The sequence below is a fragment of the Mirounga leonina genome, unplaced genomic scaffold, assembly GCF_011800145.1.
Source record: "Mirounga leonina isolate KUSES-001 unplaced genomic scaffold, KU_Mleo_1.0 Mir_150, whole genome shotgun sequence".
NCBI classification, from domain to species: domain Eukaryota; kingdom Metazoa; phylum Chordata; class Mammalia; order Carnivora; family Phocidae; genus Mirounga; species Mirounga leonina.
This window is the reverse complement of record NW_023270374.1, coordinates 36,099,406-36,121,969: the sequence shown is the minus strand read 5'-3', so window position 1 is coordinate 36,121,969 and position 22,564 is coordinate 36,099,406. Positions and strand designations below refer to the sequence as shown.

The following is a 22,564-nucleotide window of genomic DNA, read 5'->3' as shown; positions in this document are numbered from 1 at the left end:
GTTATCAGCGCGGGGAAGCGGCGGCCGGAGCTGGCGGGGCCTCTCTGGGCCGCCGCCCGAGACATGTGTTGGACACGGGCCTTTCAGGCCTGGAGCCGCCGCACAAAGGCCCGGGAAGAAGGCGGAACAAAGGGCTTTTTCACGCGGCAACTGAAAAGCCGCAGATTAGCTCGCGCGTGCTGCGCCGGCGGGGAGGGGCCGCCGGCCGTCCCCCCGGACCCCTCGCCACCGCTCTCGCTCAGCCGTGTGGCCGGGCTGGGGCCTCCACGCCGACCCCCTCTCTCCTGCTCAGAATTCCCCTCGCGCCCCCCGCGCCCCAGGACACGTCCAAGCCCTGGATCCCGCGCCCCGCGGGTGCCAGTGCCACCCTCTGCCTGCTCCTCCGTTGGACGCGCTGGGCGCCGTTAGCCGTTCTCTGAGTAATTCCTGCCCGCCATTCTCTGAATGATTCATCGCCCCTCTGTTCCCCCCACCCGCCCCCCCACCAGCCCCGCCCCCTTCCCAAGCCCAATTTGAGGGTCAGCTCTTAGGGAAAGATAAGAATCGAATATGCAGTGAGTGCCAGGGACTTTGCCCACTTCCAGCCTCACAACTGTGGGGTGCAAATTATTAGCCCCATTACCCAGCAGAGGAAACCGAGGCTCAGAAAGGTTGAGGGTGGCCCGTGGTCACACGGCGGGTACCGGTGCAGCAGAGATGCAAACCCACATCCCTTCCCACCCCTCCTCTCTTGGAAAGGGTGTCTCTGCTCCTGGTGTCTCCCAGGCAGATGATGCCTCTTTTGGGGGGTGGGGGAAGGCTGGTGGACTTGGGCACGGGCTCCACCTGGCGCCAGGGCACCTTCAATCAGCCCCACCCTGCCTCCCTCAGGTATGCCATTGACCGCGACTCGGATTTAGACCAGATCTTTGATATCGATGCGGACACGGGCGCCATCGTGACGGGCAAGGGGCTGGACCGCGAGACGGCGGGCTGGCACAATATCACCGTGCTGGCCATGGAGGCGGGTGAGCCGGGGGGCGGGGCGAATACTGGGGCGGGGCGAAGGCCGTGTGATGGGCGGGGCTGAGGCGGGGCAAAGAGAAAGAAACCGGGCACAGATGGCCGGGTTGCGGGAGGCGAAAGCTGATGCGGAGGAACAAAGACCTGGGAAGGATCCCAAGCCAAAAGGCGAGAGCTGGTCTGGAAGCTGACTTTCTTCCGTCAGCATTTATTGAGCACCCACTACATACGAAGCCCTGTTTTAGACACTGAGGATACAGCCTTGAACAAGACAGAAAAGCTCTTGTCTTTGTGGGGGAGCGCTAGATTGTCAGCAAACAGGTGTACATATGTCAGATGATGTGAAGTGCTAGTGAGAAACCGGGAAGGAAGAGAGCCGGGGAAGGGGATTGGGAAGAAGAGGGTGTTGTTCCTCTTAGAAGAAGGCCTCTCTGAGAAGGAGCCATTTCAACAGAGACCTTAGGAAAGTGAGGAAGTCGTGCCCATGTCCGAGGGAAGAGTGTTCTAAGCAGAGGGAACAGCCAATGCAAAGGCCCTGAGGTGGTAGTTTGCCCAGCATATTGGAGGAATGGCAAGGAAACCAGTGTGGTTGGCGAGGGGCAGAGTGATCAGCCGTTGTAAGTGCTTTGGACTTTACTCTGAATAAGGTGGGAATCACAGGACAGGGCCACCATTTGAGCTGAGGAGGGACATTACCTGACAGGATACCTCTGGCCGCTGCATGAGAATAGATCCTTTGGGGGGTGAAGGAGGAAGTTAAATGTGATAGTGGCAAGAAGACAAGACCGTGTCCTGGCCCAGGGCTACAGCCATGGAGGAAGTGAGATGTGGTCAGCTTTGGGGGACAGGCTGAAAATGGCACCCCGGGATTTTCTGATGGAATGACTGATGTGGAGATAAGAGATAGAGAGGGGGTCCGGGACTACTTCAAGGTGCTTGGCCTGGCTTTCTGGAAGAGTGCGCGCCTGTGCACGCGTGTGCGCGTGCGTGTGTGTGTGCGCGCGTGCACCACGGGCAGTTTGGTGCAGCACGGGTAAGCTGCAAGAGAAAGAGGGGAGGCTCTATGCATGGGGTCCAGATAAGTAAGGCCATGGAGGTGTGGGGCTGAGACCACGGGGTTCGCAGAGGCCCAGGAGAGGGGAGGTGGCAGCTGCAGGCCTCCTCCAAAACCAGAGCAATGCTGCCTGGACCTGGTCTCCAAGCCCCCCCCCCCCCCGCCATCAGCTCTCAACGTCCAGGAGCCTGCAGAGCTGCCAGTAAGCAGTCATGACAGCAGAGAGACTCAGAGCCTCTGAGCCTCGGGTGCGTGGGTGGGCGACATTCAAACTTGCCCCTGCGTGCACTTGAGGGGGTGGCCCAAGCCCCTCCTGGCCCTGCGAGCCCCCCACCAGCCTTCCTCCTCCTCCCCTTGCCGGCGCCCTCCCACTTTGCAGGCCCCACCGGCCGTGGGCCAAGGAAGTCCCTATGCTGAAGTTCCCTCCGTCTCTTTCAACTTCAGTTTAAAAGAAAATACAAAGCTGGCTCAAACCTCAGTGCCTGCTACTCGGGAGCCTTTGAATCCACTCCTCCACCGCATGAAAGGAAAGTAACAAAGGTGGCTGGAGAGGAAGTGGCGGCTGGACTGGGGGGGAGGAGAGCTCCCACTCCTTCCCTCCCTGCTCCCTGGGCGGCCAGGGGAGACTGGCCTGGCTGCTGGGCAGAGAGCCCCCTCTCCCTGCCCACAGATACATCTCCCCCCACATGTCCGGCTCGGCACCCTGCCTGACGTCCCACTCGGGTTAAGCATTGTGCTTCTGGCCCAGTGGGTCTCTTTGCAGGGAGCAGCTAGACTGGTATACAAAGTCTATAATGCTGCCATTTCACAGAAGAAAGGATGTGGAGGGGACTCTCCCACAAACATTTTACAGTGTTGACCTCATCCATATTCTGGGCTGGAGGCTTTCTAGTGTGGACTTCTACTGAATCATGATCAGTAACCCATCAGCACCCACTTTACTGATGGGAAGATCGAGACTCAGAGAGGAAACTTGCCCAAGGATGTGCGGTGGCAGAGCTGGGATTTGGAGCAAGTCTGCCTAGTTCCCTCCGCAGCAAGGCCACGTGAGCTCCCTTTCCCGGGTACTCTCTGCAATCTGAGCCCCCCCCCCCCACCCACCCACCAGTGCCTAGCAACCCACCATGGGGAAGATGAGGCTCTGGAAGGAGACTGATCACTGGGCTAGAGACCCTCCCGCCTGAGCTGCAATCAACAACCCCTGCCCAACCCTCACCAGGTATTAATCAATGAGAAAACGAATGGCTCCCGCTTCACAGAGCTAATGGGGGGATTCAATAGGATCATGCATGGAAAGAACTTGCCTAGTACTTAATAAGTGCTCAATTAGTGGTATCTATCGATCCTGACTCTGTGCACTTGACTACAAGCACCAACTCTGTGCAAGGCATTTTACAGTAGTGCGCTCACTCGTTGAATCTTCCCACCTAAGAGGTGTCGGTTCTGCCCTTATCCCCAACGTATGGATGAGAGGTGAAGTCATTTGTCCAAATTCCCAGCCCCAGCCTGTCTGACTCCAAAGCCCGGCTCTTACCCAGATGCCCCTCAAGTCATGTTTTTTTGGTGCCAGGCACGAATCCAGGAGTGTCACAAATAATCCACCGACTCCAGCTTCTTGCCATCTCTGCAAGACAAGGGCAAAATTATTATCCCCACTTTACAGAAGAGGAAATAAAAGCTCAGGGCGGAACAGCGATGGTTCCAAGGTCATGGAGCAAATCCACACAGGGTCAGGGCTCCACCCCCAGACCTCCTGCTTCCTAGCAGCCAGCCCTAGCCCCAAGGGCAATGCCAGGGGGTCTGCCTGCCCGTGGCCTCCTGCTGAAGCATCCATTTGGCTTCCTCAGAAACAGAGGATGCTGGTGGGGTCACGGTGGCCCCGCCTGCTCTGGGCGTAACAAACCCGAGGTGACAAGAATCAGAGGGGAAATATTTATACACAGTGGCGGAGCTTGGCGAGCACCTTGGAGAAGGCTGCACTGGGTCGGGAGCCACCGCCGCTGTCATACTGGATTACCTCAAAGACTCCCCAGCCACTTAGTATGCCGGCTCCCCTCTCCCCGAACTTCTGAGTCATCCATTCTGCCCATGCAAACGCTCCTTCCACTGACATTATCTTTAACGTTTTGTAATCATGAAATATTAATGACCGATACTGAATTTAAAGTACAATTTGTGTCTGAATCCTTCGGTGGAAAGGGCAGTTGTAAAGGGACAGTCTTCAAAGAGTTGGGGGTGCGGACTTGGAAGGCCAGTGCTGGGGGGGTTCCAGGGGCCGCATCCGGCCCCCCTCCTCCAGGGTCGTCTGGCCCTAAGCTGGTCTGGAGTGGGGGAGGGGGCAGGTCTCTAGCCACCAGGAATAGCAAAGTGTTAACCAGATTAGCGAGAAGCTTCCCCATCTGGGTCACCCCAGGCCAAGTACGTCTTACAGCACCCTGGTTTTTCCTGCAAACCACGGAGCACTCGTCATGATTTATATATGTATTTGTGTGAGTATTTAGTTAATCTCTTCTCCCCAGGACGCTGTACCTTCCACGAGGGCAGGGTCTTGTCTGCATCTGCGCTATTTATACCAGGCCTGGCACTTAGTAGGCGTGTGTAAATACTTACTGAACGAATGGATAAAGGGGCTGGCCCACCGAGTGAGGAAAGCAGGGTGGCGTGACACGTGAAAACTGGGGTCAGTTGCACCGTTCCCAGCTGTCTGCGCTTGGACGGGTCACTCCCCCTTTCATTGCCTTACTTTTCTCATCTGTAAAATGGCACTGTGTTAGATGGCTGTAAAGATAATAATTTTTTTTAAGATTTTTATTTATTTATTTGAGAAAGAGAGAGTGAGCGAGAGAGAGCAAGCACGAGCAGAGGGAGAGGGAGAAGCAGACTCTCCGCTGAGTAGGGAGCCCAACATGGGGCCTGATCCCCATGGGATCATGACCTGAGCTGAAAGCAGACGCTTAACCGACTGAGCCACCCAGACGCCCCAAAGATTATAATTTACGATATCTTTACAATAATAGCAGCTTCTGCTTGTTTGAAGCTTACGATGTGCCAGACATCATCCTGAATGTTGTATATAAAGCATCTCATGTCATGGACGTTAGAATCTGTGTATGTAAAATGACTAGCATGGTTCCTGACACACGGTACTTGTGATTCATAGCCAGAGAAAAGAATCTGAGGGAAGAAGGAATGTCAGAGATGATGGACTCCAGCCCCCACCCCCACCCTCACTTCACTGCTGGGGAGACTAAGCCCAAGGAAGGGAAGCAACTGGCCCAAGTCCAGCAGTGAGGCCCTATGACTCCCAGTCCAATGCTCCTTAGGAGGACAAGAGGGATGGGGGTGAGAGCTTGCAGTGGGATGAGACTCAGAGTGCTCAGTTGCCACGAGGACACCCCCCGCTCCCCACATGTCTACCCCCAGCTAGTGTTTCCAGAGGGCCTCTCCTCACCGCCCATCCCGGTCTGGGTGCTGGGATCTGGTGGTAAACAAGGCTTGGCCACTGACCTCGGAGCTCACAGGTAGGCGGGGGAGAGACACATCGACAGCCAGTGACAACACAGAGCGGAAGGGGGCAGTGGGCACTCAGGAGGAGCAGGGAAGGACTTGCCCACCCAGAGGGGAAGGAGGCCAAAAATCTTTCCCAAAGGAGGGGACATCTGAATTGGGTCTCAAAGGCTGAGGAAAGGGAGTTTGGGTGCTCGAGGCAGAAAGACTCAGAAGCTCAGCCGTCCACTGGCCATTCTGAGAATGGGGAGACTGGGGCGGGGGCAGAGGCTGGGGTGGGGGACGGCTGGAGCAGGCGAGGTGAGGTGAGCATGCAGACGCTCACTGGCTCTCTACAGGAAGGGCTCTCGATGTCCTCTGAGGAGCCATTCATCTGCTGGAGACAGCAGGGAACCAAGGCAGGTCTTAGAGCAGCGGAGTGACATGGTCAGATGTGCGGGCCCAGTGTTCACTCGGGCTCATGGGTGAACAGGAGGGGGCTGGCCTGGAGCAGGAGGGCACATGGGAGGCTGTGGTGAAGCCTCAGGCTTAGACAGGAGCTGGGGGTGTCAGGGCAGGGCTAGGACGGGCAGGGAAGCTGAGTGTGGTGCCATCTGGGGAAGAGGCTTGGCACAGTCCTGCGTGGAAGGGGCTGCTTCAGGAGGCACTGAGCTCCCCATCACCAGAGGTGTGTAAATCAGGCCTGGGCTCCTCTTAGACCGGGTAATTCCCGGAATCCTGTGCCCCCTGAGTCCCTAACAGAGGCAGACCGGAATAAAGATTTTGTCGTGTCTATGGGGTCTCCAGAGGACAGCCCAGAACATCAGGACCAGCTCAGCCCTAGGAAGGAAAACTTTCTCCCAACCCCCCATTCCAGAGTCCCTGATTCACCCCGAAGTCCTCCTTTATCCTTTGGAGGACTACACAACGCCCCCCACCCCAACAAAGTCGAAGCCTCCGGTCTCCCCTGGGAAGCCAAAGAGATAATCAAAGCCCTGAGAGAGACAGAGAAGGGTGCCCAAACCTCCTGCTCCCACTAAAGGTGAGTGAGGACAGGGTAGGGGGTGCAAGGAGTCCACTTTTGGCAGCGCTGACACCCCTCCCCTGGAGCACCCCCACTTGCTCACCCAGCTTGTCTTGGCCGGCGGGTAATTGGGATGATAAATCTTCCTGCCCAGCGGGCCAGCTCTAATCAGAGCCTGGTGTTTGGATGCAATTTAATTCTCTCGGGAAAGGGAGGAGCTGGGGGGACTGAAGAAGAGGGTCCGCTCTGCTGCCCACCCTCCACTGCAAGTGAGTGGGAAGGAGGTGCCTTCAAGCTGCCCCCCAAGCTCTCTCCCTCCCCCCCACTCCTGTTCCTTCCATCTCTCCTTTCCCCACCAGTCCCTCCTTCTTCCCCCCACTTCTCACTCCCACTCTTGCAACCTCCCTTGCCTCCTTCTCTCTGGGCTTCTCTCTCTCTCTCTCCATTTGTTTTACTGATGAGAAAACCTTAGTCCAAGGCGAGAGGCAGGAACAGCATCACATAGCTTGACTCTTGCCCAGATGGAGGGACCCTGGAGGGGGTGCACCCCCCACAGAATTAGTCCACCTGAGGAGGTATTGGTCTCTGCCTGTGGGCTCCCCAGTATTCCAGCATAGTCAGGGATGCCACAGGCAATGAAATCCATTCATTCGACAATCTTTATTAAGCACCTACTATGTGCCACGCACATAGCAGTAAACAAAATAGAAATTCTGCTTACTTTCTCATGGGGGAGACAAGTGATGAGCAAGTTAAGTAAGTAAAGACATAGCGGGTATTGGGTAAGTGTTATGGAGAGAAAGCAGGGAAGGGCGTGTCTGGTGGGATGGCAAGGGACACATTTAAAGAAGGTCATCAGGGGAGGCTCTCTGAGAAGGCATCTGGGCAAAGATCTGAAGGTGAGAACGGAGCAAACTTGGAGCAGAGCTCAAGAGAGGAGTGAGGGACAAGGCCAGGGAGATAGCTGGAAGATCACGTGCAGGTGGGCATGTGGGCATGTAGGACTTGGGCTAATATTCTGATGGCCCGGGACTGAGGCAGTCAGGGAGAGCTTCCAGGAGGAGGCAGAGACATTTGTTAGGACGTTTAGGACGTTGAGGCAAGTGGGACTCTGACGGCTAAAGATGGCAAGAAAGGCAGTACCATCTGATGATTAGAAACTTCCCCTCTGGAACCAGACCCAGGTTCGAGTCCCAGATTGATTAGTTGTTCCCTATGAGACCTTGGGCAAGTTCCTTACCTCTCTGAACGGGGTTTCCTCCTCAGTAAAATGTCAATACTACTAGTCTCCACCTCCCACAATAGTTGACAGGAGGAAAGGGGGCAGCACAGAGCCTGGCCCACAGCGCATGCCTCGCATGTGTTTGCTGATGTCTTTCTGGAAAGGAGCACGTTCCTAGCAGTGCCCTTAACAGAGTCACCAGGCCAGCTCCCATTTCCTCTTCCCTTCCCAGTGGCCCCCAGCCCTCCAAGCCTAGTTTGGTTGAGATACCAGGTGAGTACCTGCCAGGGGCTGGGGTCTTCCTGGGAAGGGATCCAGAGTCTCATTATCTACAGCCTCCTCCTCTTCTCCTCCCCGGTGTTTGCATATGCTGTCCCCATTCCCTGGGGCACTCTTTCCCTCCCATCCCCTTCACCTGATTCCTTCCTAGTTGGATCTCAGCCTAAAGGTCACTTACTCCAGGGAAAACATCCCTGCACCCACCGTGCTCTTGAACTTTTATCTCTTAGCTCTTATCAGAGTCTGGAGTACTGTCTGTCCCTGCCTCGAGACCGAGAGACCGTATAGGTCTTGCTCACTGTTATGTCCTTGGCACAAAGGAGGCGCTCAATTCATAATCGTCAGCAAAACCCAGCAGCCTCAGCTCCAAACGGCTCAGTCCGATCCCCTGGCCGTTTGTTATACGTCGGGGTCTCCGAGGCCCAGAGAAGGTAGGAGACCGGCCCACGTTGCACAGCAGTGCTCCCGCCCCCGGTCCAGGCGCCCACTGAACAGCCCACCTCCTCGGCCCCCAGACCCCCAGGGTTTCACCTGCCACCTTCCTGGTTTCCTAGCAAGGTAGCTCAGAGAGGGAGCCCCAGGCCGAAGCACATTTAATTTTCATCTAGGAACCGGTTAAGGCTGCAGGCCGGCTCAGCTCTGGGCTGTCAATCAGCCTTCCTCAAGGCTGCATCAATTAGTTTAAAAATATTGAATGCAATTTTGCCTGACACAACATATTGCAGCTACTGCAAAATATAATTTATTTTAGAAGAAGAAATAATTAAACTAATTTGCATGTCAGTCAGCTGAACTGAGATGCCAAGAGGGGGGTTGGGACCCATGAGGGACCCAGCCCTGGGAGAGGGCACCTGCTGCTGGGCGTCGGGGAAGGGCCGCTTGGACCTGGGTCCGAGCAGTAGTCGGTGCTGGATGGACAGATACCCAGGCAGCAGGAGGGCCTACTGGCCTCGGATCTAGACCAAGCACTGGCCGTAGAGGCAGGAGACCCAGGACCCAACCCAGCTCTGCGCTGACTCCCTTGTGGCTCTGGGCAAGGTCCTGGCCCTCTCTGGGCCTCAGTTTTCTCATCTACAAAATGGGTTTAACAAGACCTTCTTTACAGGTTGTTTGAGGATCAAATGAGGTCATAGATAAGAAAATTTGTTATCGATTGGAAAGTCCTGCGCAGGGTGAAGATTAATTAATTGATGGAGTCTTTGTTTTATCCCAGAAACATTTAAGATGGTAAACTTATGAATTAGTCATTAGCAGTGATCACAAATGCGGCTAACTGTGATCAGGAGGGGTTTAAAGGAAGTCCACCAGAAGTAAGGTAACAGGTTGGACTCCCCCACCTGCCGGTGGTTGGCAACCCCCCGCCACATATTAGATTCCTACAGCCATTAAAAAACCTCAGTGACCACGCCTTGGGCATCACTGTTTCAAAGCCTTCCCAGGCGATTCTAATGTGCAGCCAGGCTGGAGCCCACAGCGATGTCATGGGCACACAAGGCTCTGCGGATTCCAGGCCGGCCCCAAATCCAGGGGTCCCTGGGATCAGTTCTGCAGGTGGTAACTAGGCAACATAGAGGCACACACCTTCCCTGCCCACTCGGCTGCCCCGCCTCTGAGACCTGGGATCCACAGCCATGCCAAAGGGTTCAGGGCTTTCCCAGGAGGTGACCTGTAGCATTTTTAAAAAGGAGGTAAGAGGGGTGCCTGGGTGGCTCAGTCGGTGAAGCGTCTGACTCTTGGTTTCAGCTCAGTTCATGATCTCAGGGTCATGAGATCGAGCCCCACGTCGGACTCTGCACTGGGCGAGGAGCCTGCTTCAGAGTCTCTCTCTCCCTCGGCCCCACCCCCCTTGAAAAAAATAAAAGAGGAGCAGGACAACAACAAAAAGGTAATTATGTGAGGTGAAGGACGTGTTAACTAACCTGATTGTGGGAAACATCCCACAATATATACACGTATAAAATCAATACATTGCACACCTTATACCATGTTGTCAATCCTATCTCAATAAAGCTAGGAAAAAAAAAAAAAAAAGCAGCCACAAGAGGCCCAACAGATTGTAAAGGAATGGCTCATTAGTGGGGTCGCCAGCAGTGGACCCGGCCCCCCTGCAGCGTGTCCCCCTCAGAGGAGCTGGCCCTGCTCTGGGGTCGCCCTTCTGCATGGCGCATAGGCCCCTGCACCCCCTCCCTCTGCCTCAGCGAGGAGAGAGGTGCCTGGTCCTGGCAGCGGGCCTCACTCTCCCCACCTCCCCTCCTCCCAAACGCACCCTCCTTCTGTCTGTTTAAGTTCTTCAGCAACAGACTCTTAAAAATAACGGCTTGCCCGGCATTCCCAGTCACGACTCCGATCTCTCACCCCCCCCAGAAAAGCCCCCTCTAATCACTGAAGCTGCAGATCTGGGTGAGCTGAGAAGATAAGGTGCCCCTGGCTAAGGGGAGCTCCAGAGAGGGGCTGGGGTCTGCGTTAATTAAGGACTCATCCCCCTCCTTTCCCTGACCCTAGGAGGTGGCTCCACCTGCCTCCGGATCCCATTTCTCCTTATCAACACACAAGCAGCTGCGGGCCACGGCGGGCGGCCCTGATCAGAGAAAGAGGCAGCCCCACTCCTCCCAGAACTCATGGGGTTCCTGGCTGCTTGGAAGCTTCCAGGCTGCCCCCAAAAGAGCTCCCTGCCCGCCAGGTTAGACGGCTAACCACCCTGCTTAGAAGGGGGTGGCTTCCTCTCTCCCAGTCCTTGAGGTCGCTGGTGCATAGAACTTGTCGGTAACGAACTCACGACTAAGATAGCTGAGAGCAGGGCACCAATGAGCACCCAAGAGGTCCAGGGAACAAGGGGCAGAAAAGGCCAACATTCAAGGTGCGGCTCAGACAGGCCAGGCTGGGACAAGGTATCCTTCAATCACTTGATGTCATTGCTGAAAGGACCCTTAAGGATGTCTGTTTATTTAACAAATCCTTAGATAGCACTTGCTATGTGTTGTATACACAGCTTAAAAATGCTTTGCAGATAGGAACGCAATCTTTCCTCTTAACCAACCCATTACTCCATGTTGCTGGTGAGAAAACAGAGGCACCGAGAGGCCAAGTAACCTGGCAGAGACCACACAGCTACTAAGTGGCAGAGTTGAGATCAGAACAACTTGCCTTGGAGACTTTACTCTTAATCACTGTGCTCTGTTCATTTTCCAAATGTGGAAAGGGACATCAGGGAGGGAGGACCAAACACTGGGTCAAGGACAGAGCCATGCCTGGAACTCAAGCCTCTTTCTGTCCATGTTCTTCCAGGCTTCATTCATTCGTTCAACAAATGTATTAGAACTTACTCTGTGCTGTACCCCACAGTGCTGGAACCCGGGGGTTAATACATCAGGGACCTTGACCTCAAAGACTTCACAGGTGGGGGTGTCATGGTTTTGCTGAAGACCCTGGCCAAGACCTACAGCCAGTGGACTTGTCTTGCCCTCTCAGGATCAGGTCTTAAAAGAGCAGAGGTTTGGAAGCCCCGTTGTCAACTGACCAGTTCTTTAAAGTTTCTCATGCTTTGTTTCTCTTCTGCAAAGAGGGGATAGAAACTGACCCAAGCACAGGATTTCCACATGGATACCTGAAATAATGGATGTGGATGCTCCGGGTGCGTTCTGTGCCCCTGATGGTGATGGGATGTCGAGAATGGGATGCTGGTTGACGGCAGTGGTGATGATCGTGTTGCCGGGGGTGGGAGCGGGGGTAGCTATGTGATGGTGACGTGGGTGTTTATGGGGGGTAATGGTAGTAAGGGTGGGGCTGGTAATGGTGTTTGTGGTAGAGAGAGTGATCGCGTGGGTGCTGCTGGCCGTGCTGGTAAGGGCGCTGATGGGGATGGCCTTGGTGTTTGTGATAACAGAGATGAGGAGGGTGGTGCCTTGGATAGGGCACTGGGGACACCATCATTCGGATGGCAACGGTCTAATGGCGAAGCCAGCAGGTTGGTGCCTGCGAGAGTGGTGGTGGGGATGGTGTTGACGATGGCGCCAGGTGGCACTGAGGGTTATGGTGGTGGAGGCGGTGGTGGTCATGCAGGGACGGTGGTGGTGACCGTGACGGCAGTGATGGTGGTGACCCCTTCATGCCCGTTGTCCTCAGTCCGGATCCTGTTCCCTGCCTGGTCAACCCACACATCTCTCAATGTGACCCCACTGCCTCGCCTTGTCTTCATGGCAGATGGGGGGTTGTCTAGGTCTCACACTTGGTGCCGCTCACCCCGCTCCTGTGCTCTCGCTGCAGACAATCATGCCCAGCTCTCCCGGGCATCCCTAAGAATCCGAATCCTGGATGTGAACGACAATCCCCCAGAGCTGGCCACTCCCTACGAGGCAGCCGTGTGTGAGGACGCAAAGCCAGGACAGGTACGCGGAGGGGCTGGGGCCTGGGGGTTCTTGGGACTGGCTGGGACACCCTCTACCCAGGTCCAGTGTGGACTAGGCCTCACATCAGCTCCCTGCCCCATCCTCCCCCTTCAGCTGATCCAGACCATCAGCGTGGTGGACAGAGATGAGCCTCAGGGTGGGCACCGCTTCTATTTCCGCCTGGTGCCCGAAGCTCCCAGCAACCCTCACTTCTCCCTGCTTGACATCCAAGGTGAGTTACCTCTGAACCACCAAATCCTAGGATGCACAAAGGAGGGGCCTAGCCTCCCCTCCCCTTCCCGTATTACCGGTGGAGAGACTGAGGCACCCAGAGGGCCAGTGTTGGGTCCAAGATCACACAGAAAATCTGGGTCAAGCTAGAGCTGTTCCCCAGCCCACTGGCTAAACCCTGAAGAACAAGCCGGGGGCGGGTGGGCGGAGTGGAGACGGGGCACCCCAAGAGAAGAGAATGGAAAGATACAGAGAGGGAACAGATGAGGAGTGGGTGGGCCAGAGTCCTGGATGGAAAGAGCCCCCTGGTCTAACTGAAGATTGAAATAAGTCACGTGCACACACTCCCACCCTTCAGTTTAAAAAGCGCTGTATCCCACTCATGTTTCTCTTTGCATCCTCACGGCCACCCTGGGGGATGATTTCCTTACCCCCCCCCCTATTTTACCCGTGATAAAACCGAGACTCTTGGAGGAAAGGGACCCACCCAGGGCCATACGGGGAGTCAGCGGCAGGTTGGGATTCCAACCCACCCGTCTCAGATCCAGCGTGCTTCCTGCTTTCACTCCTTCGCCACCTTGGAAGTGACTGCCCTGCCCAGTCTGAGCTGATCCCACTGTGAGATGTGCCCCAGCAAGTTCCTCAAGAAGCCAAAGTCTGAGCCTTCGAGCACTGAACTGGGGGTTGGGGTTGGGGGGGGTGGAGGGCATCAGTGGACTGGGAGTGAGGGCCCTGGGTCCCAGGCCAGACTCAGCTGGGGGCTCTCTGTGCAACCCCAGCAAGTCTGCACTTCCTAAGCCTCCATTGTGTCATCTGTAAAATGGGGCTGAAAGGGCCTGCCCCCTGAGATGGCTAGGTGGCCCCCCAAAATGAAGGTATATTGTTAGTACCTGGAACACATCATTTCCTGCATTCAGCAATTATTTACTGAAACACTGTGCCTCTGTATCAGGCACTGTTCTAAACCCTGAAATACAGTGGCAAACAAGACAAAATCCCTGCCCTCATGGAGGTGACATTCTGGTGAGGGGAGGTAGAAATTAAACAAGTGAATAATATGTTGGGGATGCTAAGTGGCTGGAGGGTAGATAATGCAATCTCGACAAGAGTCTAGACTTGATTTTGTTCAGTGCTGGGCCCCGAGTGCCTAGAGCAGGGCCTGGCACATAGTGGGTGTTCCATAAAATGTGTTAAACAAAACAGGGGGAAATAAAGCAGAGTAAGAGTAGGAGCTATTTTAAATAAGGAGGCCTGGGAAGCCATCTCTGAAGGAATCAATAGTGAGTATGACTCTAAAGGAAATTAGGGAGTGAGCCATGCTGATAACTGGACCAAGAATGATCCAGGTGGAGGGAACAGCAAGTACAAAGGCCCTGAGGTGAGAGCAGGGAACAGGAACAGGAGGCCTGCGTGGGTGGAATGAGTGGATACCAGGACTAGGAGATCAGGTCATGTCGGTTCTTTCTGACCCTGGAACAGGTCTGGGATCACCCCCAAGACCCTTACAACCCTTCCCTCCAAAAGGAGGGACCTCAGTGGCCTCTGAAGCCAGACCTTCTGTATTTCCAAGAGTAATATTAAAAATATTTCACAACCAGTGCAGTTCAGATGACCAACCGAAAGGGACACTGACCATAAATAACCTGGAACAGGACCCTGGAGCCCCCACTGTGCCAGGCTTTACCCCCTTAGTGGCTTGATTGTGTCAAAGTTGGGGGTGGGCATGGGGGGAAGGCTGAGGCAGCAGGGAAGGACTTGGGGCTCGTGGAGTCAGAGCTATTTAAACCTTTTTGGAAGCATTTCAATATTTTAACAAATGGTAGTACCTTGCCCACGCATTATTTCAGTGGTATCCTGAGTTGGCCCCAGGAGATACGAATAGCCCTGGCTTGACCTCGCCAAGTTCACAAGTCTTTCCAACCCGAGGGGCTGGAAGTTCTGTCCCAACTGCCTCTCTTTGACGGGGAGCCGCCAGGAGCTCCCATCCCGCGTGACCCCCTGGAAGGAGCTCCAGGAGCGAGGGTGGCAGCCATGTGTTAAGCTCAGCACAGCCGTGGAAGGGCTCCTCCGCCAGGCCCCTAGCCCCTTCCCACGGCCTGCCAAGCCCCCTCCTCCTCACCATATAAATATCCTGGGTGACAAACAGCTACCCCAACCCATCTGTTTCTTTGTACACATTTGTAGCCAGTTTGGAAACGTGATTTATAAATATTGCTTTTGCAGCCAGGGATTGACACTGATGTATGTCAAGCCAGATGGATGGATACAATGCTAGGCGCAGTTCCTGCCTGAGGGGGGGGAAAGGGGCTGGGGTGACCAGCGGCTTCCCCAGGTGAAGCCAGCCGCTGCCCCAGAGGGCTGCTTGGGAGGTTAAGGGATGATGCCCAGGGATCCCCTTTTGTCGGGTGGAGGAGTGGCACGGACCAGAGCTCTGAGAACATATGCCTCCATGGCCAAAGGCGGCAACTCTGAGAAACAAACATCTCCTCTCCACTCCTCTGTTCTTGCTTGGGAATTTGAGGCTGAGCCAGAGCCAGCCACTCATTTTTCAAATCTGTCTACTTCTCTGTGCCTCTACTCCCACTATCCTCTCACACCTAAAACACACAGTATCTTCCTAACTCATCTTCCACATCCACTCTTGTGCTTTAGATTAGAAACGCCCTTGCATAGAATGGAGGCTCAGCAAGGGCAGGGACCACGTCTGTCTTGTTCACGCTCTAGCCTCAGGGGCTAAGATAATCCTGACATCCAGAGGGTGTGAATGGATGATTTGTCGTGCGGTCTCTTCTTGGCTTAAAACCCACCAATCAATGGCTTCCCATTGCTTTTAAGAAAATAACCCCAATTCCTTACTATGGCCTCTAAGACTTTCCATGATGAGCCCCTGCCCCACCCTGCCCCCAGTTTGACCTTGACTCACTCGAGCCATCACCTTCCTCCCTCCAGTCACAAAGGACTGCTTTAGTTCCTTGAGCATATTATGCTTCTTCCAGCCTCGAGGCCTTTGCATCGGCTGTCCCCTCTCCTTGAACTCATCATTCAGTACTAGGCAATAATACCACTTCTTCCAAGAAGATCTCCCTGACCTCTCTCAGACTAAGTCAGGTCCTCTGTTAGGTGCTCTTCCTGTACTTTTCCTTCTTAGCACTCACCATGGTTTGTAATTGTAGACTAAATTGTGGGTTTATTCAATTAACATTTGTCTCTCACATTAGAATATAAGCTCACACCCAGGAATATGCTTGGTTTAGCTCCCCACTATTTTCTCCCTGCGACTAGGATGGTGCCTAGGACATAGTAGTTACTCAATAAAGATTTATTGGATGGCTGGGTGGAGGATAGATGGATGGATATGGGTGGATGGATGGACAGAGGATAGATGGATGGATGGATGGAGGATGGATGGGTGGATGAGGGATGGATGGTTGCATGGATGAGTGGTTGGAGGATGGATGGTTGGATGGATGGATGGATGAGGGATGGATAGATGGATGGATGGATGGATGGATGGATGGATGGATGGATGGATGGATGGTTGAGGGATGGATAGATTGATGATTTGATGGGTGGATGGGAAAAATAGCTATGTGACCAATTCACTGGATAAATCCAGACAAGTCACTTCTCTCTGAACCTCAACTTCCACACATATAAAATGGAAATAATGTCACAACTCTTGATGATTGGGACAATTAAATATTACTATATATTTAAAGCATCCACACAGTCCTTGATGCATAGAAAGCCTGTAGTCAGAGCAGAGGAGTCCCACATCATTCCCTTTTCCTCATCTTGCTCTTGAGTCTCCTTTCTTCCCCTTGGGAAGGCAGATATTTTCACAGCCGGGGTTGATTTACCCTTTGACAGGCAGCTGAAGCCAGAGCTTGAGGAGCTGACCCGGGACCACCAGTTACCCCAAAAGTTGCAGTTCATTCAAGTGTCATTCTTCGAGTCTGGCTCCGTGCCAGGGCAGAGACGGGCACATGCTAACCTAACGCCATGTGATAAGCACTGTAGCAGAAATGTGTGTGGCTCCTGCGTAGTCAGAGCAGGGAGGGGGAAGCCGAGAACGGAGGCCACAGGAAGGAGGTGACATTTAGCTGGAGCGTGACAGATGAGGAATTTGCCCAGCAAGAAGGTGGGGATGGTGTTCCCGCTAGCGGGAACGTGGTGAGGAGAGGCAGGGCAGCCTACACGGAGAGCAGGCCCAGGGTGCAGCGCAGGGGACGTGGGGATGGGGCGCGACAGAAAGAACCGCCGGCATCTATGGAGAATTTCCAGGGGCTGGGACCCATTCTAAGGGTTAGGCATGAATTTCACCATAATCCTCACACCAATGTGCTACTATTTTCCTCAGTTACAGATGAGAAAACTGAGGTCCAGAGAAGCTAAGTGAGCTCCCAAGCGAATAAATGATCGACTCGGCATGATTTTTTTTTTAAACATTTTAATGGAGATTTTCAAATGTGTGTAAAAGTAGATAGAATAATATCACAAAACCTCATGATACCATCACATGAGCTTCAACCCATGACCAATCTTGTTTGAGCTGGACCTCTAGTTCGCGTCACAGACGTGCTCAAGGTCACAAGTCAGCTCTTTTCTCCTGCATTGTGTCCACGATTGGGGGAGGCCCGGAACTGAACTGGGTTGACAGGGGCCACAGAGCTGGGGAAGGGACCCAGACTGCTGAAGTCTGAGGGCAGAGAGACTAGCCGGAAGGCTGTGAGGGCAAGAGAAGGACTCAGGAGGGGAGACTGGACGCCCCCCGCAGGGCCCCCTTGTGTGGCGCTGGCTGTGAAGGGTGGGGGTAGCAGCCAGCCCGGCTCAGAGTATGAGCCTCCACGCTGGCATCAAAATGGTGGAGGCTCAGGGGTGGCCTGACCCATACAGGAGAGGGTGGGAGAGGCAGGAAGGGCAGGGGAAAGTGGGCACCACCTGTCACCAAAGCCCATGCTCCGAGACCAGAGAGCCACCTGAGTCCTGCCTAGCATTCCCAGCAGCTGGCTGAAGGGGTGTCATGAATATGACTTGTGTTAGTTCACTGTCCTCTCTGGTCGCACATGTAGAAAGGAGACCTTGGTGCACGCAAGTCCCCTCATGAGGCCCCAGAGGCCATGCCCCCAGCCCGGCAGGCTCAGCCTCTTAGACTCCCGACAGAAAGCTCCCTCAGCCAAAGCCAGATGCGAGAGAAGACATTCCCAGTCTTGTCCGTGACCCAGGACTTGTCTGGGGCCCAGTAAGCCACAACCCAAGGACCCCAGGACCCCAGAGTCAGGGTGCATTGGGTAGCTGGGGTAGAACAAAAGAAGGCCGTTGAAATGAATGAGGGGAAAAAAATTAACATAGCCGGGGACAGGACCTTGGCCCAGCTGGGGACAGAATCTTGGAAAAGCTGGGGACAGGACCTTGGCACAGCTGGGGACAAAACCTTGGAATAGCTGAAGACAGAATCTTGAGACTGCTGGGAATAGCATCTTGTGACAGCTAAGGACAGAACTGTGGGCTACACGGCTGGGAGCAGGATCGTCAGGCAGCTGGGGGCAGAAGCTGCGGAGATTGGGGACCAGATCCGTGGGTCACTGGGAGGCAAGAGCTCGGGGCGGAGGGAGGCAAATCCCGAGGGGGCATCAGGAGGTGGCCGGGACAGGGGAGGCCAAGCCGTCTCACACACCACTGCCTCTTTCTGGAGCAGACAATACGGCCGCGGTGCACACACAGCACCTGGGCTTCAACCGGCAGGAGCAGGACGTGTTCTTCCTGCCCATCCTGGTGGTGGACAGCGGGCCGCCCACGCTGAGCAGCACGGGCACGCTCACCATCCGCATTTGCGGCTGTGACAGCTCGGGGACCATCCAGTCCTGCAACACCACAGCCTTCGTCATGGCCACTTCCCTGAGCCCCGGCGCCCTCATCGCGCTCCTGGTCTGCGTCCTCATCCTGGTCGGTGAGTCCGGCCAGAGCCACGCCCCCGCCCTGCTGGCCTTCACCCTGGGGCCCTGGATGTCCTTCCCGGGAACCCCCGCGGGGGCCTCAGCTTCCCTCTCCCACCAGGAAGGGCGGCCCAAATGATGTCCGAGCTCTAGCGTGTGGGTCCCGTGACAAGTCTTCTAAGAACCGAGCAGCCCCACCACCAATTCCAGAAAATGTCAGCCCCACCTGAGACTCCTTGCATGTTGGCCACCTTCTACGTTTTTAAAAACAAGCATATTATTTAAAAAATCTCTCATGTCCACCGTCCTTTTTTATGCTCCATGTAGGACTTTTAGTAAAGTCCTTCTAGCGAAAAAAGGCTCTTGTGTTCCTCACAACCATGTAGCCAGGTGTTTCATCCCCATTTTTCCGAGGAGGAAAGTGAGGCTCGCAGGGGTTAAGTGGCTTACATAAGGGTACATAGTCTTCCACCTGGAAATCAGGCCTCCTCACCTTGTGTTCCCTTTAACTACGCCACCTGCTATGAATCTCAGCTGGGGCAAAACCCCGGGGGCAGCTGGGGCAAAATCTTAAGACATTTGGGGAGGCAAAATCTACTCTGGTAGCAACCCCATCAGCAGCCAGTGGAACCCACAAAGTGTCGCCAGTGAAGAGGTCAAGTTCTAGGAGCTAAGCTGGATTCCAGGGACCATAAATCCACCCCCCCCAACCCCGTCACAGCAGAAAGGCCTCACCTCCGCTCTGGCTGCTGGACTTTAGCGACCAGCCAGAGCTCGGGGAACCCAAGAGTGGTCCAGATTGCAGATACCAGCTCTGCTCAGTTCCCTGGGAGATGTCAGCCGCCTGCCCCCTGCCACTGGCGTGGTGGCCACTGCCCAACCCACCGAGAACCTGCCAGTGGCCAAGCCGCAACTCCTTGGGTCCCTGCAGAGGCCCTGGGCAGTCTCCTCCTAGCTGCGAGGCCCGGGCCCCCCCTCTCTCCCCTCCCCAGCCCATGGCTCAGAAACCCTTTTTCCAGAGGGTGCACTTTACAGCGGTTTCATTTTCCGAGGCAGTGCAAACAAATTTCTGCCTAATTGCCCACAAACGAAGAAAGTGCACATCAGTGTTCTAAAGGTGACAGGCGGAATCGCTGATCAGGCCTGGCACATCTGTTGCCCGCCGCCCGCACTCCCCACCATCTGCTCTCTCAGGCATCCCCCTCTGCAGCTCCCAGCCTCCGCTCCGAAAGCTGTCCATCCATCTATCCCACTTTTCTCCTGACACCTTCCCTCCCTCCGGACCTGTTCCCGGGCCCCACCCCCCTCCCTGTCATGTGCCACCTTGTTAGGTCCTGGGCTGGAACCCGGCCCCATGGCCCTAGCAGCTGGCTCTGGCCGCTGGCCTGGTTGCAGATGTTAGGAGCAACAAGAAGAATCCAGTGCCTGGCATGGTACCCAGCGTGTGTCTCTCCATCCACCCACTCACCTACCCATTTAATTCTCTCAATCGTTCATCAGCTCCTTATTTATCCATCCAGCGAGTCCCCCCCACCCCCACAATCCCATGTGCTAAACTATTGCAGGCACTGGGATCCATCTACGAATAAAAAAACCCACAAAGCCCTGAGTAACAGGAAAGTTAGGGTTGCCATCACGGAGATGGGGGAGACTGAGGGCAGGGAAGGGGGAAGATTATTTCAAGGTTAGACGTGTTCAGTGTGAGGACTTGGTCAGCCCAGAGGACTTGTTGAGGAAACTGGAAGGACGATCTAGATTTCAGGGGAGAAGTAAGTCCAAGCTGAAGGCTGAGATGTGGGCGTGGTCAGCCTCGAAATGGACTGCAGGATAGCACCCACAGAGGGGTGTGGATAAGGCCCAAGGACCAAATCCAGGGACGGCTGATGTTAAGGGGTCAGACAGGCGAGGAGAAGCCTGTTTAGAAGGTGGAGAATGAATGATCAGCGAGGCAGGAGGAGGAGAGAATGTGGAGTCCTGGAAGTCAAGTGCAGAAAGCAAAGAAGGAGCGGTGCTCTCATTCTTCATCCTTACACTCACCACGTCTCCATCCACTTCTTCAGTCAGTCATTCACTCAACAAGCACCCTTCAAGGGCTTACTGCGTGCCAGGCACCGAGCTAGGGGAACACTTCCTGGGGCCCCGAGGGGGAGTTTAGAGTGTGTGTTTGGGGTGGGGGAAGCTGTGGTTCACAAACCTGAGCTGCCTGGGCATCACCTGGAGGCTTCATCAAGACAGACTGCCAGTAGATCTAGGACAGGATCCGAGATGTCACATTTCTAGCAAGTTCCCAGGAGATGCTGCTGCTGGTGGTCCAGCAGCTGTGCTCTGAGAACCCGTGTGACAGAGGGAGAAACTCCTCACCAGGGGAGTTTGGAGGTGAAGGCACTGAACCTGACCTGGAGCTCTTGGGGGGGGGGAGGTGCCTCCTGCAGAGGACATCTTGACCTGAGACCCAAAGGGCTAAGAAGGTGCTCAGGACTTCTGGAATAGACAGAGGAGAGCGAGGGTAAAAGAGAAGTCAGGTTCAAGACATCGTTCATTCCCCCAGCCCCATCTGCCCCTCAACTGCCCCCTTTGCACCCCCCAGAGCCTAGAGACCTCTCAAGTTGTATCTCTTCATAGAGTTGAGGATGGAGACATCAGAGGTTGGGTCGAGCCCCCAACACCCATGAAATCTCTTAACACTGCCGTCAGTACTGCCACCGCAGCCCGGTGGTCTAGCCTCGATTTGCACACCTCCCAAGATGGGTAGCTCACTACCTACCCATATAGCCAGTGCAGTTCTGACCGTAGGAAACGTCTTTTTGCACAGAAATCTAGGAAATTTGCACCAGCGGTTAGGCTGGGCCAGCATTGCTGTGTGTGAGGGGTGGGGGGTAGGGGTCCCCGGAATGTCCTAGGCAGGCCTCAGCCCTCACTTGCCCCTTCTGTCTCCCCCGCAGTGCTGGTGCTGCTGATCCTCACCCTCAGGCGCCACCACAAGAGCCACCTGAGCTCCGACGAGGACGAGGACATGCGGGACAACGTCATCAAATACAACGACGAGGGCGGCGGCGAGCAGGACACCGAGGCCTACGACATGTCGGCGCTGCGGAGCCTTTACGACTTCGGCGGCGAGCTCAAGGGCGGCGACGGGGGCGGCGGCGGCGGCGGGGGCCCGAGCGGGAGCGGGGGCGCGGGCAGCCCCCCGCAGGCCCGCCTGCCCTCAGAGCGCCACTCGCTCCCGCAGGGGCCACCGAGCCCCGAGCCGGACTTCTCGGTGTTCAGGGACTTCATCAGCCGCAAGGTGGCGCTGGCGGACGGGGACCTGTCAGTGCCGCCCTACGACGCCTTCCAGACCTACGCCTTCGAGGGCGCGGACTCGCCGGCCGCCTCGCTCAGCTCGCTGCACAGCGGATCTTCGGGCTCCGAGCAGGACTTCGCCTATCTCAGCGGCTGGGGCCCGCGCTTCCGGCCCCTGGCCGCGCTCTACGCGGGCCACCGCGCGGACGACGAGGCCCAGGCCTCCTAGCCTACCACCCGCCCCGCCCCCCCCCGCCCTGCCGTCGGGGCGCGCCTCCCGGCCCACCCAGGGCCCGACGGGGCCCCAGGACGAAGCATTTCCCCGGCTCAGCCCCTTCCCCAGCCCTCCCACCCTCCGAGGGCGGCCGGACAGGAGGGGGACTTGTAGGGGGATGGACTCCCCGACGCACCTCCCCACGCCCCGCCCCGGGGTGGGGTGATGCGTGGTGCAGCTTTCGCCCAGACGTGCTGGAATTACCAGCAACGTCATTAAAACTGCAATGGGACCTGGCACTGCGTGGCTCTCGGGATAGAGGGGGAGATGGAGCGGCGTTGCTGTGTGAAGGGGCGGGTTACCCACTCCCAGCTGGGGGACGACCTCTGGAGGGAGGGTGCTGCTGAGGTGTCCCCCCTCCCAGGTCTCCCCCATCGGAGTTAAGAGAG

At 55.6% G+C, this 22,564-nt stretch overlaps 1 protein-coding gene across 1 annotated transcript in view; it reads left to right on the top strand.

Annotated features, from left to right (window-relative positions):
- The window catches only part of CDH22 (cadherin 22), a 66,322-nt gene extending 44,192 nt beyond the window's left edge, over positions 1 to 22,130 (top strand). The window contains exons 7-11 of the mRNA XM_035005709.1: positions 871 to 1,007; positions 12,331 to 12,452; positions 12,567 to 12,684; positions 18,382 to 18,633; positions 21,562 to 22,130. Coding sequence (XP_034861600.1) covers positions 871 to 1,007; positions 12,331 to 12,452; positions 12,567 to 12,684; positions 18,382 to 18,633; positions 21,562 to 22,130 — 1,198 coding nt within the window. The remainder of the gene's footprint in view (positions 1 to 870; positions 1,008 to 12,330; positions 12,453 to 12,566; positions 12,685 to 18,381; positions 18,634 to 21,561) is intronic.
- The last annotated feature ends 434 nt before the right edge of the window (positions 22,131 to 22,564 follow it).